Raw genomic sequence first — 14,543 nt, forward strand, 5'->3', positions numbered from 1 at the left:
AGGAGCCTCATTTGACTAAGAACAAATTGCCTGCACCTCCCCACGGCAACCTGATTGGATTATTTGCAGGCGCAGACCAAGCGCTTTCAGGCTTGTTCTCATCTATGTTCATACCTACCCCAAGGAAAACTTTAATGGCCTTGGAACAGGTGACTCCAGTGGTTCCACATGGGACATTCTCTGTGATGACACTAAATGTTCCCTCCAAATCGCTGTTTCCACAGTAATCCTAATGAAGGTGCGAGAGGGAAAGATGAACAAAATTAAGAAAAACCAAAACCAGGATACTTTGATTTTCTCTTGTGTTTTAAAAAGCTGCTAAAGCTGCACTGCATATTTGTATTGGTAGCAAACTTAATATATTTTCAAATTTAACAGTCCTCTTAATATATTTTCAAATTTAACAGTCCTCTGTGGTTCAGAGGGCACTTAATTCCTCAACACATTTGCAAAACGCAACAACCGAATGAACTGGAGAAAACAAGGCTTAAAAACTAGCAAATTCTGTTTGGATGAGTGTAAACTATTTCAGCACATATTAAGCAGCCTGGAGACACCCATACAATTGGGTTTCCATATGCACAATTGAACATCATCAAATCTTCTCCAGAGGGTTGAGGGGAAACCCAAAATTGATTTTTTGGGGGGCAGGGAGCAGAGAGGAAGGGGGTAGTTCTGTTGCATAACCAGAAGTCCTGGAGCTAATAGAACCACCTTGTTAGATACTACCATTTGAAATGATCTTAACAGAACCATTGATTACTCCACCAAGTAAGAAAATTTCACAAGATGAGATGTTGAGGAATGCCTGGGAAGCCAAACAGATAGGAGATACACACACACACAATTCAAAACAGTATAAAATTGCATGAGTATAGCTGAACATTACCTGAGTAGCCACATATTCACAGTTGCCATCAAAGTCATAGAATTTTCCATCAAATGTGATGTAATGGCCACTCCCATAAATGGTACATGTCCCAAAGCATGAATTAGTGGTGCACTTCCAGCTTCCTCTTTGACAAGTACTGGAGAGTACCAAAACAATTAAAGAAATTGTGTAAGGCTTAGTCTCTGTGTCCGAGCATTGCTTTTGAAGTACTGGGTAAATGATGTAGCTGAGAAAACATGCAGTCCACCCCGTACATTCTGTTTGCATAGTAGTATATTCATACATTGCTATGACTACAATAAGTGACAGTGAAAAAGATCCTACCATGTGTTGCAGTCCACATTTACTGTTTCTCCGGGGGAGTAAAAAACTTTGTTATGAATGCATGGGCAGTCCTGTTCCTGGACACAATTCCCTCTGCCATCATCTATCAATCCATCAAGGCACACACATCCTGAAACACACTCTGTCTGGAACTGTGAGGAGCAAGAAGAACATTGTGTTCACATTTTATGATAAGGTGAATCAGAATTCACGGGCCTTGCATTTGATAAGTTCATAAAGCCAAATTGGACTCAGGATTACCATTCAAAGTTTACCAAATTTCTATTTGCAAGGTAAGATAAAACCTCAATTTAATTTGTTCAGAAACTTGGGTGTGTTTAAAATAAAGTTGGTCTACAAAACAGAGGCACTTTGGGAGACTTTTAGATTTGGGTTACTTTAATAATTCTTCCAGAAGGTGGCCTTATCCTTTAAATACAAGACTGTCAATGGTTTGTTTCTTTTTCTTTTGACAAAAAGCAAACAAATAAAGACCCTTGCTACCACTTCAAACCATGACTTGGTTGCTTTAAGCAGTGTGGTCAACTCCCTGGAATAGAGTGCCCCTAGGAGAGATGTTACATTGCGAAAAAAATAGCATAATTTGCTGGGGAAATTATTTTCAGGGGAAAATATAGTTGCCCCCATTGGTTGGTGGCAGAGAGATTTCTATTGTTGGATACCAATATAGCATGCATTTATTTATTTATTTATTTATTTATTTATTTATTTTAAATGAAAGGTGAAACTTATTTAAATGAAATGAAAATGTTAATAAAGTTAAAAACAATCAGAACCAATGAAGGCAAACTGGTGGTAGAAATGTGCAGGTATTGGCTTCTGCAAGTTGCAGTCCTTTTGCTAGGAAATGCCCCACAGTCTCAAGGAACTCACTTGAGGAACAAGAGAATGAGGACATTAGGGTGTCGTCAAAATGCAATGAAAGTGTACCTGATCGTTTCCCAGTGTTTGGCAGCTAAGATGTACTGGTGTTTGGGAAGACCAACTGTCAAAGTTATTGCAGTCAAAATATGTCATGTTGGGTGAACAGTCTGTAAAATAAAATATAGAACACTGATAATATTATCTTGGATCCATTTTGATAATCAACAAGAGCTGTATATATATATATATATATATATATATATATATATATATATATATATATATATATATATAACAAAAAGGGGCCCAACAGACATCCCTGTTTTGTACCCATTGAACTAGGAAGCATGTCTATAAATAAAGGTTTTTAATTAAAATCAGTAGTCTCTTATCAATACTTTACATTGAGCAACTTAAACAAAGCAATTTAAACAAATCAAAGGCTGAGGATATGTCTATGAAAACTATATAAATATGTGGATTTAGAGGGGAAATTCTGATACATTTTAGGAGGAAGCAAACTATATCATGTCAGCTTGAAAAAATATAATTATTAATTGCATTTTTATTAATTATTTTCACAAAAATGGCTCATATTCTTAAGTACAACTTCAAAACAATTGCTTTCTTAAGCACAACTTCAAAATCATACAGATAACTCAAACTGGAAAAAGTCATAATGTAATATGAAATTGTACACCTACGTTCAGGGGTTACGTCCACTGGCACACAATGAAATCTTCCATGTCTGCAAACACTAGAATGGAATACACAACAGGGAAAAAATGGTAAGCCAGATATTTGAGCTTATAAGTGATTCCCAATTTATACAATGCTACTAACAATAACTAAAGATCTGCTGCAGAAATTTAAGAGTACCATTTCTGCTAAACATTACGTGAACACTATGGGTGCCCTACTGACAATGCATAAAACAAAGTAAGAGCAAGTGCCAAAGACAAAATGTCAGTTTCTTAATAAGATTTGACAAGATATTTCTAAGCTGAGACATATAGTTTTGAGGGGAATATGGAGGAACCTTTGGATTACGCATTAAATACTGGGGAGCAGGTGTTGTGTACACTTATATTACTGACTTCTCAAGTAATCTGAAGAATTCACAATGCAATATTTCAGCACCTCTTTGTCCTTTGAACACTATGCCTGGTGAACAACATAGATGTCTAAACTTTCTTAAAAACTAGTCACTCCACAATGCATTCTGATGCTTGTATTTCTCATGTTGATTTGGAAGGGAGATCCTCTTCTGAATTAGTATCACAAACCTCTAAATTGTCTTATGGTTAATGAAGAGAATGCTCATACACAGTCAACGTAATCCCAAGATTCCCCATCCCATTCCACCTGCAAACATTGCAGGATTGCAACTAAAAGAGAGCAGTTCCTGGTACTGAGCGTTGAGCTTCCCACCTAATGAGAAAGACCATAAACTGTTGTGTTAACATACCAGCGCTCATCCTGTTTCATTATAACATATCCAGGATTTATGGGCACACCCTTGTAATAGCACGGGCACTGAGCAATTGGCACACATTTGCCACTGTCATCCATATAGGAATTATCAGGGCAGCCACAGCCATCTACTGGAGTAAAGCCTTCCAAGCAGTACTTATGACCATCAGAAAGAGAGCGGCAAGTTTGCTGGCAAGTCAGATTGTAACGGAAGACTTGGCTGGCTTGGCAAGAGGATTCTTCTTTGTCTGAATGAAGGGGAGAAAGTGACAAAAAGTCAGAGAATATATTCTGCTCACCATTCCTAAATATATTCCTGCTCACCATTCCTAATCCATTCAGTGCATGCTGTCTGAATTCTACTTCTGTTAAGACCCCTATGAAGAAATGTTGTCATGCTTGGGTGAAACTAAGCACTAACGAGGTAGCAATTAAGACAATGAGAAGGGAAAACTATTATTGTCTAGCTCACAGATGGAGAACCTTTTTCATCTCAAAGGCCAGATGACCTTCAGTGCAACCTTCTGGGGGGCCAGTGGTAGGCAGCGCCAGAGATAAAAGTGGGTGGACCAACAAATGCAAATGTTTTCTTTGTACAGTACTCTAGCTTGTACACACACCCTTCTCTACCCTCCATCCAGGCAAGCAAAAAAGCATTATTAAGGATACATCGCAGTCACGCAAAAACACTCAATAAATATGCAAAACAGAGTCAGGAGGAGAGTGTGGTGTAGGGAGAGTTGTGAGGGCCAGGCAGAGAGGGCCACATTTGGCCCAGGCCCTGGGGTTCCCTATTCCTGGTCTAGCTGAAAGATTAAATGGCTGGAAGTAATAAATAGCATTGACTCATTAAGTCATACTGCAGGCACACCAGTATCCCAAATGGAATTGTCCAGTACTTCTACATTCATTGTATCCGTCCACAAGTATTACTGTGTCAATGCAAACAACATACATGGGTGCTTCCCTTCAACTTCAACAAAACATTTTGCATCTTACAAAAAACATATATTTTGATGAATGGGGTATGCTACGTTTGTTGTTATTAACCCCATTCTAGTCTCAAAACATTACAGTTAGCACACAGTTATTCAAAAGGTTTTACTCCATTTTGTTCAAGGCAAGGGTGGGGATATAGACACTTACTGCAGACATTCTTTCTCCAGCCCCATAACATGACCCCTTTGAAGGCACAGGCTCTTGCGTATGATGACAGGGCAGCACACATGCATTCTTCGTTGGCATTACAATTACAGGTATCATATTTGCAGCGCTGGGCAAGGGGAGGGGGGGAAAGCCAGTAAACATTCAAGTACATTTGTAGGAAGATGAATGAAGAGCTAGTCCTCAACAGTAGCAATGCTACACAATGGTACCCTGTTCCACAGTTAAAATGAAAGTAAAATGATAAATTGAGAGCTTTTCCTTAGCAATGCCATTTGTTCCTCTTCCATTTAAAAATGTTAGTAGTTTTTTCAAGATTGCTTTCTCACATGCTAAAGTGAACTTCTCCTATTATTTTGCTTAATTTGTTAAAAGCAATGAATGGGCTGTTTCCCCCACAGCAAGGTGATCCACTTAAAACAGGCAGTGAATCATTCTCAGGGGCCACATTCTTTTCTCAGCATGCTTTCAGGGGGTCACATGTCAGTGGTAGGCAGGGCAAAGCCAAAAGTGGGTGGAGCAACTAATGTAAATTTCCCCTTTGTACATTTCTACATGCATACCCTTCTCTGTACCAGACAACACCAGACAAACAAGAGGCATTGTCAGAGTTCAAGGACACATTCTGGCCAGGTAACAACATGGAAGCAGGGTCAGTCATGGTATGTAGCCTGAAGAGAGTTACAAGGGCCTGATAAGGAGGCCTGGGGGCCACATTGGGCATCTGAGCATAAGGTTCTCCACCCCGACCTAAAAGCAGACTGGCTCACCTCCACCATGTTGCCTGTCATCAGGGTTAGAACTATTTGGGGAATCTGGGATCTCCTCTGACCAGGATCCCCCAAAAGCTAGAACTAGTTCCACATACCCAAGGAGACTTTGTGCTGGCACTTCTTGAACTGCATGAACTTCCCATAGCAAGCTGTGTGTTTTTTACTGGTGTAATTTTTTCAAATCAGTTTCTCATGCTGTTGCTATTTTGTTTTGTTTTTTATTTAAAAAAGCTAGAGAATTTTTCTAAAATCTTGGGTGTAGCTAAAAGAGCCCTCTGGCTCATGACTCTCTTCTGGATAACTATTATTTGGCTCTTTTCACAACAATGGGTTTGCTCTAGTTCCTGTATTCCAACTGAAAGGGCTAGAAATTTGGCTGGGTTTGAAACTGGATAATCCATTGTCAGTAATTCTAACCCTCAAGCCCTCTGAAAAGCAACTGGGAAGAAAGCTGCAGAACTTGCTTTACCACCACTCTTTTCAGTTTATCATAATACCTGAAAGTGAACAACTCCATGTAACCAAACACCAAGCTGCGAGAATAAAGACTCAGAATAAAATCCATACCTTATAATAATCTGTTGGATCAATGACTGAGTGACATCTGGCAAAAGGAGTTTCTGTACTTTTCAACAAAGAGCACCAATGTTCAGCATACTTTTCTGGAGAGAAATAAAATGTTATTATAAACCATTCACTTCATGTATTTCTATGTAATGCCTATAGCCATATGCTAGAATTCAAATAACTATGCAGTACAATACAGCAAAACAAAATGAATACTGTATGTGTCTGGATGTTTGAACACTATGCAGCTTCTCTGTCATTTAAAGGCAAATAACTGGGCACATAACTGGGCAACAAAATCACCTGAGGACTGTACATGCTCAACAGTTTTGTCTTCAAAAGACTATAAAGCACAGTAAACATAAACAGAAGTAATACTATGGATGGAAACTGTAAGCAGGCTTCCATTTTCACAACTATAATAGAAAAAATGAGCATTTCTTCTTCATCTTTAGCAGTGTTGTATCCTATTTCTTTAGAAACTTTTTCTTTTGAGACAGTGACATGAAACTTACAGTGTATTCAAAGCCTCGGACCTAGCACAGATTTATACATCACAACTTGCTCTCCCAAGTAATAAAGAAAATTGGCCCCCCCTTCAGATTCAATATTTGATCTGAAAATTGGATATAGATGGCACACAGATATTGAAATCTGTTATTTATTTATGAAAACCACCCATCCTTACCATTCTCAACGCTAAGAGTACAAGGGTGGTCCCAGTTATCCAACATATCACTGCAGCTGGCTTGTGCTTTCCATGAGTTAGCAAAGGAAGCCCCTGTTGCTTCTATTAATCCACTTGATGTTTTGAAGTCATCTCCTTCTATTCCGTTGTAATTCCCACAAAGACCTATTGATAAAAGCAACAGATGTTGGCTGTGAGTTTCTTTAAAGGCGTGCCTTTCTTTTTTGTAAAATGGGAATAGTGAGCAATTTACTAAGATCCTCTAGTGATAAATTTCCACACATCCAATAAGCACATCACTTCCAATCAGCATGAACATTGTGCATATGTGTATATATGCCCCAGCATAATTGAATGCCTTTTGACAACTGTGCTGTTCTCTGCCCCAGCTCTTTTTAGTTCAAATAGCATGCCTGCGGAATTAGTCTAGCATATAATATATTATGAGCGTGTCACGATTTACAATTTATTGCCTTGAGACAATTTGTGGAGATAAAAATGTTTTAATAAATAAAAAAAACAACTGAACATGTTGTTGTTTTCTGCAGGTAGGTATTTGACCCCATGTATCTTTAATTTTTTTTAAAAAAACACCCCCTTGTTAGTGTTACTATTGGCGGAATCCTCTTCCCCGCAGTTCAGACTTGCCTTGGAGAGTTGCCTGGGCAGTCTGGTCCACAATGACAAAGAGCTGCATAACTGGAACAAGCTGGATCTCCAGCCTGAGGCCTAAGGTCGCCTGCACAATAATGTAGTTTGAAGATGGCTGGAAAACTGTGAAGCTGGCTGAAAAACAAAAGGAAGGCCAAATTATCACCTGCTTATTGTAATGCACTCATCAAATCAGAGGGGCAAAAACAGTATCCATTATGTATTATACCAGATTCCCATATCAGATACCTTGGCTGTTATGAAGAACATTGCCATTGGCTGAATAACCAGCCAGGAGAGCAAGTAAGGTTAGGTGTTGGCCTAGAATGGTTTCTCAATGTGGAGAAGAGGAAAGTGGCAGGGAGGGGGGCAGATATGAAAAAGGGAAGGGACAGGGAAGAGTCCCCAGACAAGGACAAGCAATCATTTGGATCATTCCCTGCCAAATAAACCAAGGAGTACATTTTCTCACCCTCCTTTCCAGCATATTTTATTTTGCATTTCATTTAATCATGCTCCATAACATCTAAGGATTTGTGGAACCATCAATTTAGGCTGTGGGTGGGGTGGGGTGGAAGTTGAGGGTTCCTTTCCTCACCTGTTACATGAGGCAGATGAATTTCTATTTCATTCAGTAATACGGTACCATCTGATCTGAAAACTACGACCTGTGTGAAGAGAGAAACAGCCTGTGTTAGTGTGACCTCAGGGTCTTAAAGGTGAGGAATATAATAGAATCATATCATTTTGGAGTTGGAAGGGACCTGGGGGCCATGTTAAATGAACATTAATAATAACGATTGGAATGCCCAGAAGGAACCCACCCTGGAAATTTTGAACATTGACACTTTTCTTATATCTGACAACAGGTAGTTGGTTAAGAGCTTAAGCAACCCAAAGAACTAAGCAATGGAACATGTATGTGCACACACACACATGAATGCCCCTTCATACACACTTATGCACAATGTTGTGCATGCACCACAAAATGCTCATTTCTTGGACTGGAAGGCAGTTTCCATAGGCATGAACCTCTGAGGGAACGTTGCAAAACATACTATAACTTTCAGAATATATGGATTAATTATGATGGAATTTATCTGACTTAGATTATTCTGGCTGCTTATTAACCGTCACATTTCCAAATCATCCAAAAATTAGATAAGAAGAATCAAAGCATTGTTTTCTTTTATCAGCAGTTCCTAATTATGTTGCTTTCAGCTTTGTTCTTTCAAGAAAGTACGGTATTAAAATCTCCAATTTTAAAAGTGATTGTATTTGTATTGATACATTTTCAGGTTTTGCCAGTTTGCAGCTGCACAGTGGCTGCAATCCTGCACCTGGGTACTCAGTCAAGCAGTGTGTCTCAGCCTACTTCACTCTTCCCCCAAAGTAGATCATGGGGAGTGGGGTCTGCATCCAGCTCTGGCAGGAAGCAGGCAGATCATAGTGGGCATTTGGATGCATATCATGTTTACAAACCAGGGCCAGGGAGAGGCATCCACTCCTTACAGATTCTGAATTATCTCAGTGCCCATAACCCTCCCTGGGTTCTTAATGTAGCCACAGCCAGTTGCTTAGAAACAAAGTAGGTTCTTATTTATTTTCCAGCTGACCAGATTGACAGATCGGGTTTTGGTGGGCAGATGCCAGCTCCTTATGGTTTTGGGACCTGGTGGAGAAAGGAACCCTTTTGGAGTTTGCTTGGATCACACACCCTTGTGTGTGTCTTGGGGCTGGGGCTGGGGGTCAGTGACTTCAGACAATCTCCAGATGCTGGAAATTATCTGCTAAGAAGTATTTCATAGAACTACACATTCAATGGCTTCCTAAACTGAAGAAAGCTAAACAGGATCAGATTAAATCTGCAGAGCAGGGGGCAGGGAACCTGTGGCTCTCCAATGTTCCTGGACTGCAGCTCCCATCATCCTTTGCCGCTGAGAACAGGAGTCCGTTGACATTTGGTGGGTCACAGGTAGCACCCATCCCTGCTGTAAAGTCTGCATACTCTTTGGCAATTGGCAGCTAAGCAGTCATGAGTGTACAGCACAGAACTGTGACATGAGGAAATAATGCTGAAAAATCTCTTATCAAATCTTTGGCAAGGATTTCTGGCCAATGGTAGCTTTTAAAATGTTTATAGGGTATATTTTACAAACATATTAAGTATGAAATATGTAAAAGGAAGATATGACAAAATAAATAGAACCTGAAAGTCATGGAAATGTGGGCTTGGATTTAAAGAGGATGTAAAAACACAAACGAGATAAGCAAAGTATATAAAATATAAAAAATGAAATGAGGATTTCTATGTTTGGTTTATTGTTCAATGTAATTCAGACACATGGATCAATGTTCAGAAGTTTAAATGTGAACCAGAACCTCTTGGAGTGGTATAATTACATATTACATAATTCTCTCCCCCCCCCCTTCCCGGTCATGAAGCTCAGCAAGAAGTATGAACAGAATACAAATGGAATAAAATGTCAATGGAAGGGGAGGGTTGGGAATCTTAGAATATTGTTGACTGGCTATATCTTTGAATTATGAAGAAAACCTTCATTTGGTATCATATTCTTGGTGAACTAGCACAGAGCCATACCATCATTACCCTAAACTTACGTTTTTCTTTTCGTCTATTAACAGAACCACCGTCTTTAGGCATGTCTGCTTGTCAGTAGAACCGCATGGGCCTAGTTCTCCCAAGAGGGCATGTGAGTCATTCTGTATGCTCTGCAATTACAGAAGAACAAATACAATCAAAGTGGTCAACTTTTGCTGATATGAAATGATTCCTTTCACAGATAGGCTGAAATTACCCATTCCGACAAAAAGTGCAATAAATCATTGACCTTAAGGATGTCACATTCCATGATCCGGGTCACAGGCCTTTCTTTTCCTTTTTCCTTTTTCTTTCAGGGAGAGTATAAGCCCTCCTTCTGGGAAATATTTGATATCTAACCTCAAATTTCCATTCCCCATTCCTTTCCAATTCCTTTTTTGAATTCCCAACCTCCATTTTAGCCCTATCATAGATTCAGCTGTATTGCAATACAAAGACACAGGCAAGAGTGGGAAATGACCCAGACAAAAGCAGGTGTGGCCACACAGACATACAAACACACTGCATCCAAGGCAGGAAGGCTAGCCCTTTCTCATTCACCTGCACTCTATCGGAAGGTTACCCTACCCCACTGTGGCATAATTCCTTCGACCAGAGTAGAAGAGTCTGGTGCACATACCTTGCTCAGCACATAGTAGCAGTCACCATGGAAGGTGTACTTCTTTCCATCAAAGGTAGTAATGTGAGACCCTCCCTCCACTGCACATTTACTGGGACAGGGTAAATCCTGGCATATCCATCTACCTGATTGGCAGGTGCTGTGAAGGCAGACAAGAAATCAAAAGCGGGATCTGGACATACAGAAATTATACTAGAAGTACCTGCACCACAGCAGTGGAGCCACTACAGCAGGTCAATTTGGAAATGAGTCCATAACACTTTTGGACCTTATAACCTCTTCTTTTTCCAAACATTCCAGATTCAGCAAGCCATAAAGGTGCTGATGATACATTGCAAAGTGGCAGCAGCAATCCCCTTTTCTCTACCCCAAGAATGTTGCTGCTGCTGCTGCTGAAATATGTTTTAACAATTATAGATTTAGGCTCATACAGCAATATCAGATGGGTACATAATTGGTAATGCTGGGGAATTTTTCACCGGGGCTTGCTAGAACCAGTTGTCTATGTTTTAGCATAAAATGATACGGTGTACTATTAGATATGAAAGCCTGTGACGGCACAAGGTGTTTGTCCAGACATTCACATCCCTACAAGAATCCTTTAAGTGACAACTCTGAAATAAAAAGCTATAATTACTCTCAGAGGGCATGGACAGGCTTACCAGCTTTCACAGTCATTGGTGATGTTTTTACCAGGGGAAAATAATTTCCCACGAAGTTTGCAGTAACACTGGCTCGTGGCCACACAGCCTTTCCCAGTGATATCATCATATACTGTGCCTGCAAAACAAAACAAAAAGATGCTCATAGTTCATGACAATCCAAGGCTGCACATCTGAACTTGGGTTTACCATTTCTAAGCCCATTGTTGTATCCACTAGGCCACACATAAATTGTTACCTTCAGGGCAAAAACAGCCATCCATGTAGTGTTCTTCACATAGCTTGCTGATCCCCATGTGTGAACAGGTGTCCATACAGGGTGAGCCACTTTCCAGGTAGATCATGTTTCCAGGACATGACTTAGCTAAAATAATGAAAGAAATAGCACTGACTATATGCATACATTGACATGAAATTAGGGTTCAATCAAAAGAAAGACAATCCAGGCAGCTAAAACCATAATCCTAATTAGTTTCAGTTGGATTTAAATACACAATTTCCTAAGTCTCTTGTTCTCTGTTCTTCTTGCCTCTCCAGCATGAAAACAATTATTCAGAAACTCTTTCCACCAAAATCAGTGGGAAAGCTTTCCTTGGCTACTATGAGAAAACAGGATTGGAACCCAAGACTGCTGTTTGGAAATTAACCTTAAGGATGGGGACCTTTCAAGACCATTCTGAGTTACGTGAATTTAAAGAGAGATTTCACCCTCCCCTGTTAAACATTCCTGGCTGCATCTTAGATGAACCCAGTTTATCACTTACGACACAGTTGTGGTGTCCTCCAGTTCTGAGGTTTGCCACCAGCGTGGGAACACTGGCGGGAAAACTCTGAGATGGTGCTGCAAAGGCAGAAGGAGTCCTCTGTATGCTGGCAAGCACATCTGTCCTGCATGCAGGCTTGGATATACTGTTCCAGATTCAGGCGGGACTGACAATCCGCAAAAGCCGGAGCAGTCAGCAGCTTCTCACACTCCTCACGCTAGAAATAGAGGAAAGTATGGTTTAACAGGCCTCCCAAGCTCAGTTTCCAAAGTGGCGCTACATAACACAAGGAAGAAGGTCCAGGCTTTTCACAAAAGTCTATGTTTGTACAGGATAATCCATTCTTATTCTCCTTTCCTCTATCTTATGATTCAAGAACTGGGAGCATCATAAAGTGGTTGCACACCTTAATACACACTTGCTATTTCTCTAACAGAGACGGGTATCTCTATTCCTGGTATGTACCGTATAACACAGTTTTCAAGACTTACATGTTGGTTGCAAGATTCAATAGGTTGTGTCTCATCAGGGTCTTCACATACTGTATTGGGTTTATTAATCTTCTGTAGGTTTCCAAATGTGATTGGATTGTAGCTCAGACCTGTGAGATAGAATGAGCAGCATGTTCTATTATTTCCATTAACCAGAACAAACAGCATCTTTGTTTTCCTCTCAGTGTCACAACCAGAGCTTAGAGGCATAATTTCACACCAGATGGTACCGTTCACTTACTATAGATTACTTATACCCATTAAAGTTTTAAATTGAACACTTTTTTGCTCATACATTCAAAGATTAATTGAAACACGCTACATTTTGAATGTTTTCTACATTTTAAACCTATGCTTATAGCAGAATTCATGAATTTCTGGGCTTAAATTTGGATTTATAGAAAGGTGTTGTGTTTTCACAATCTGTACAGTGAACTCCATCAATCATTTAAACATTCACATGTTTCCTAGGAGAATATGCTGCTCTTAAGCCGCCCTGATCTGACAAACAAACACCAGGTTAAATAGTGTTTTGGACCATCTCCAAATCTGCTTTTGTTAATTTAGGGTGATGTCCAACCAACATCATTCATAGGCAGAGCAGACCTTCTGAAATAAATGAACATGTTACATAATTTCAGTGAGTATAACATATTTGGATGTGTCCCACAGAATTCATTTCACATTTGTGGTCCAAGCTTTTAAAAATAGTATGCATTTTAATCTCTCTGTACTTTTCTAACCACCCAGCAAAGAAACCATTGCTTTGTTCTCACCTGTGCATTTAAACTCCTCATATTATGTAACTCATTATAATAATCATTTCTCTATAATGTTGTCCAACTTACCATTGGAGAGAAATTCATTGTAAACCTGCTGGCCATTGTAATCCCCACAAAGACCACAAGTACCGTTGTTAAACTTGGTGTCCAGTTCAATCTAAATTGAAAAAGGAAAACCCGAAGGAATATATCAGCTATTGTAGCAAATAAATATGTAAAGTTGCCTTATGTTGAGTCAGACCATTGGGATACTGAGCCCAGTATGGCTGCTCTGACTGACATTGGTGGTCCAGTGTCTCAAGCATATGATTTTTCCTTTCCTGCCACAGGAGATCCTTTAACCAAAGTTGCCAGGAGTTTGATTTGGGATTTTAAGGTGACAAGCAAGACAACTGCTTTAGAAAAAAAGAGGCCAAAAAGGAAGGGCCAAGTTCAACTAATGAGTTCTGCTACTGGAAGCCAGTGGAAGGACTTCTGCTAGCAGAATAGGGCTTTTGACTCCTCTCCTAGCCCACTCACTGCCATGCCTCCCCAAATCGGCTTGCAGGGGTTGGAGGAAAATCCACAAAAGAGCATGGGGAGAGAAATGGGGAGATCATTCTGTCTAGTAAACTGAAATGCTTGCACCGACAGAACTATCTTCTTAGTGCTACACTGAATTCTTCCTAGAGGATTGTATTCAACTAAGCCCTACTGAAATTAATGAGCCTAAGTTAGTCATGCCCATAAACTTCAATGGGCTTACTCTAAGCAGGACTAGCATTGAATTCCAGAGGAACTGTAGAGCAGCCACCAAGAATGGTTCTCTACTTTCCCTTGCAGTCAAGAGGGTTCTGTTGGGTGCTCTTAATCACAAGACAGGGACATAGGGCAGAAATTGGTCACTTGAGTGAGCTGGACCTGTACCATAAAACCTATACCAAAGTATCAAAATAGAAGCTGAAGGCCAAACATACCATCAAAGCAGCTTCTCTGTTCCATATCAAAACTAGGCCCACTCTGGCATAGAGTTTGGTATACATATCATTCTTCTCAATCAGAATACCAGAATGATAGTACGGAGTCCTTGCACTATAGGAAATAAAGTCATACAGAGTTTTTATTAGATTCCATTGCAAGCAACAGGTCCAGCATTAGATGAGAAAGCACACCTTTGCAGAATTTCTCAGATCTATTTTACAGCCC

The 14,543-nt window shown here is 39.9% G+C and overlaps 1 protein-coding gene across 1 annotated transcript in view; it reads right to left on the reverse strand.

Annotated features, from left to right (window-relative positions):
* Positions 1 to 14,543, reverse strand: part of MUC2 (mucin 2, oligomeric mucus/gel-forming) — a 62,900-nt gene that overhangs the window by 44,356 nt on the left and 4,001 nt on the right. Inside the window, exons 3-21 of the mRNA XM_081886299.1 lie at positions 14,315 to 14,429; positions 13,425 to 13,515; positions 12,577 to 12,686; positions 12,086 to 12,302; positions 11,560 to 11,685; positions 11,322 to 11,439; positions 10,660 to 10,798; positions 10,040 to 10,150; positions 8,016 to 8,085; positions 7,415 to 7,552; positions 6,767 to 6,931; positions 6,079 to 6,173; positions 4,721 to 4,847; positions 3,570 to 3,822; positions 2,806 to 2,858; positions 2,168 to 2,268; positions 1,217 to 1,368; positions 890 to 1,028; positions 119 to 229 (exon numbers count right to left, since the gene is read on the reverse strand). Coding sequence (XP_081742425.1) covers positions 119 to 229; positions 890 to 1,028; positions 1,217 to 1,368; positions 2,168 to 2,268; positions 2,806 to 2,858; positions 3,570 to 3,822; positions 4,721 to 4,847; positions 6,079 to 6,173; positions 6,767 to 6,931; positions 7,415 to 7,552; positions 8,016 to 8,085; positions 10,040 to 10,150; positions 10,660 to 10,798; positions 11,322 to 11,439; positions 11,560 to 11,685; positions 12,086 to 12,302; positions 12,577 to 12,686; positions 13,425 to 13,515; positions 14,315 to 14,429 — 2,431 coding nt within the window. The remainder of the gene's footprint in view (positions 1 to 118; positions 230 to 889; positions 1,029 to 1,216; positions 1,369 to 2,167; positions 2,269 to 2,805; positions 2,859 to 3,569; positions 3,823 to 4,720; positions 4,848 to 6,078; positions 6,174 to 6,766; positions 6,932 to 7,414; positions 7,553 to 8,015; positions 8,086 to 10,039; positions 10,151 to 10,659; positions 10,799 to 11,321; positions 11,440 to 11,559; positions 11,686 to 12,085; positions 12,303 to 12,576; positions 12,687 to 13,424; positions 13,516 to 14,314; positions 14,430 to 14,543) is intronic.

The sequence above is a fragment of the Podarcis melisellensis genome, assembly GCF_964234715.1.
Source record: "Podarcis melisellensis genome assembly, chromosome: 1".
Classification (NCBI taxonomy): Eukaryota; Metazoa; Chordata; class Lepidosauria; order Squamata; family Lacertidae; genus Podarcis; species Podarcis melisellensis.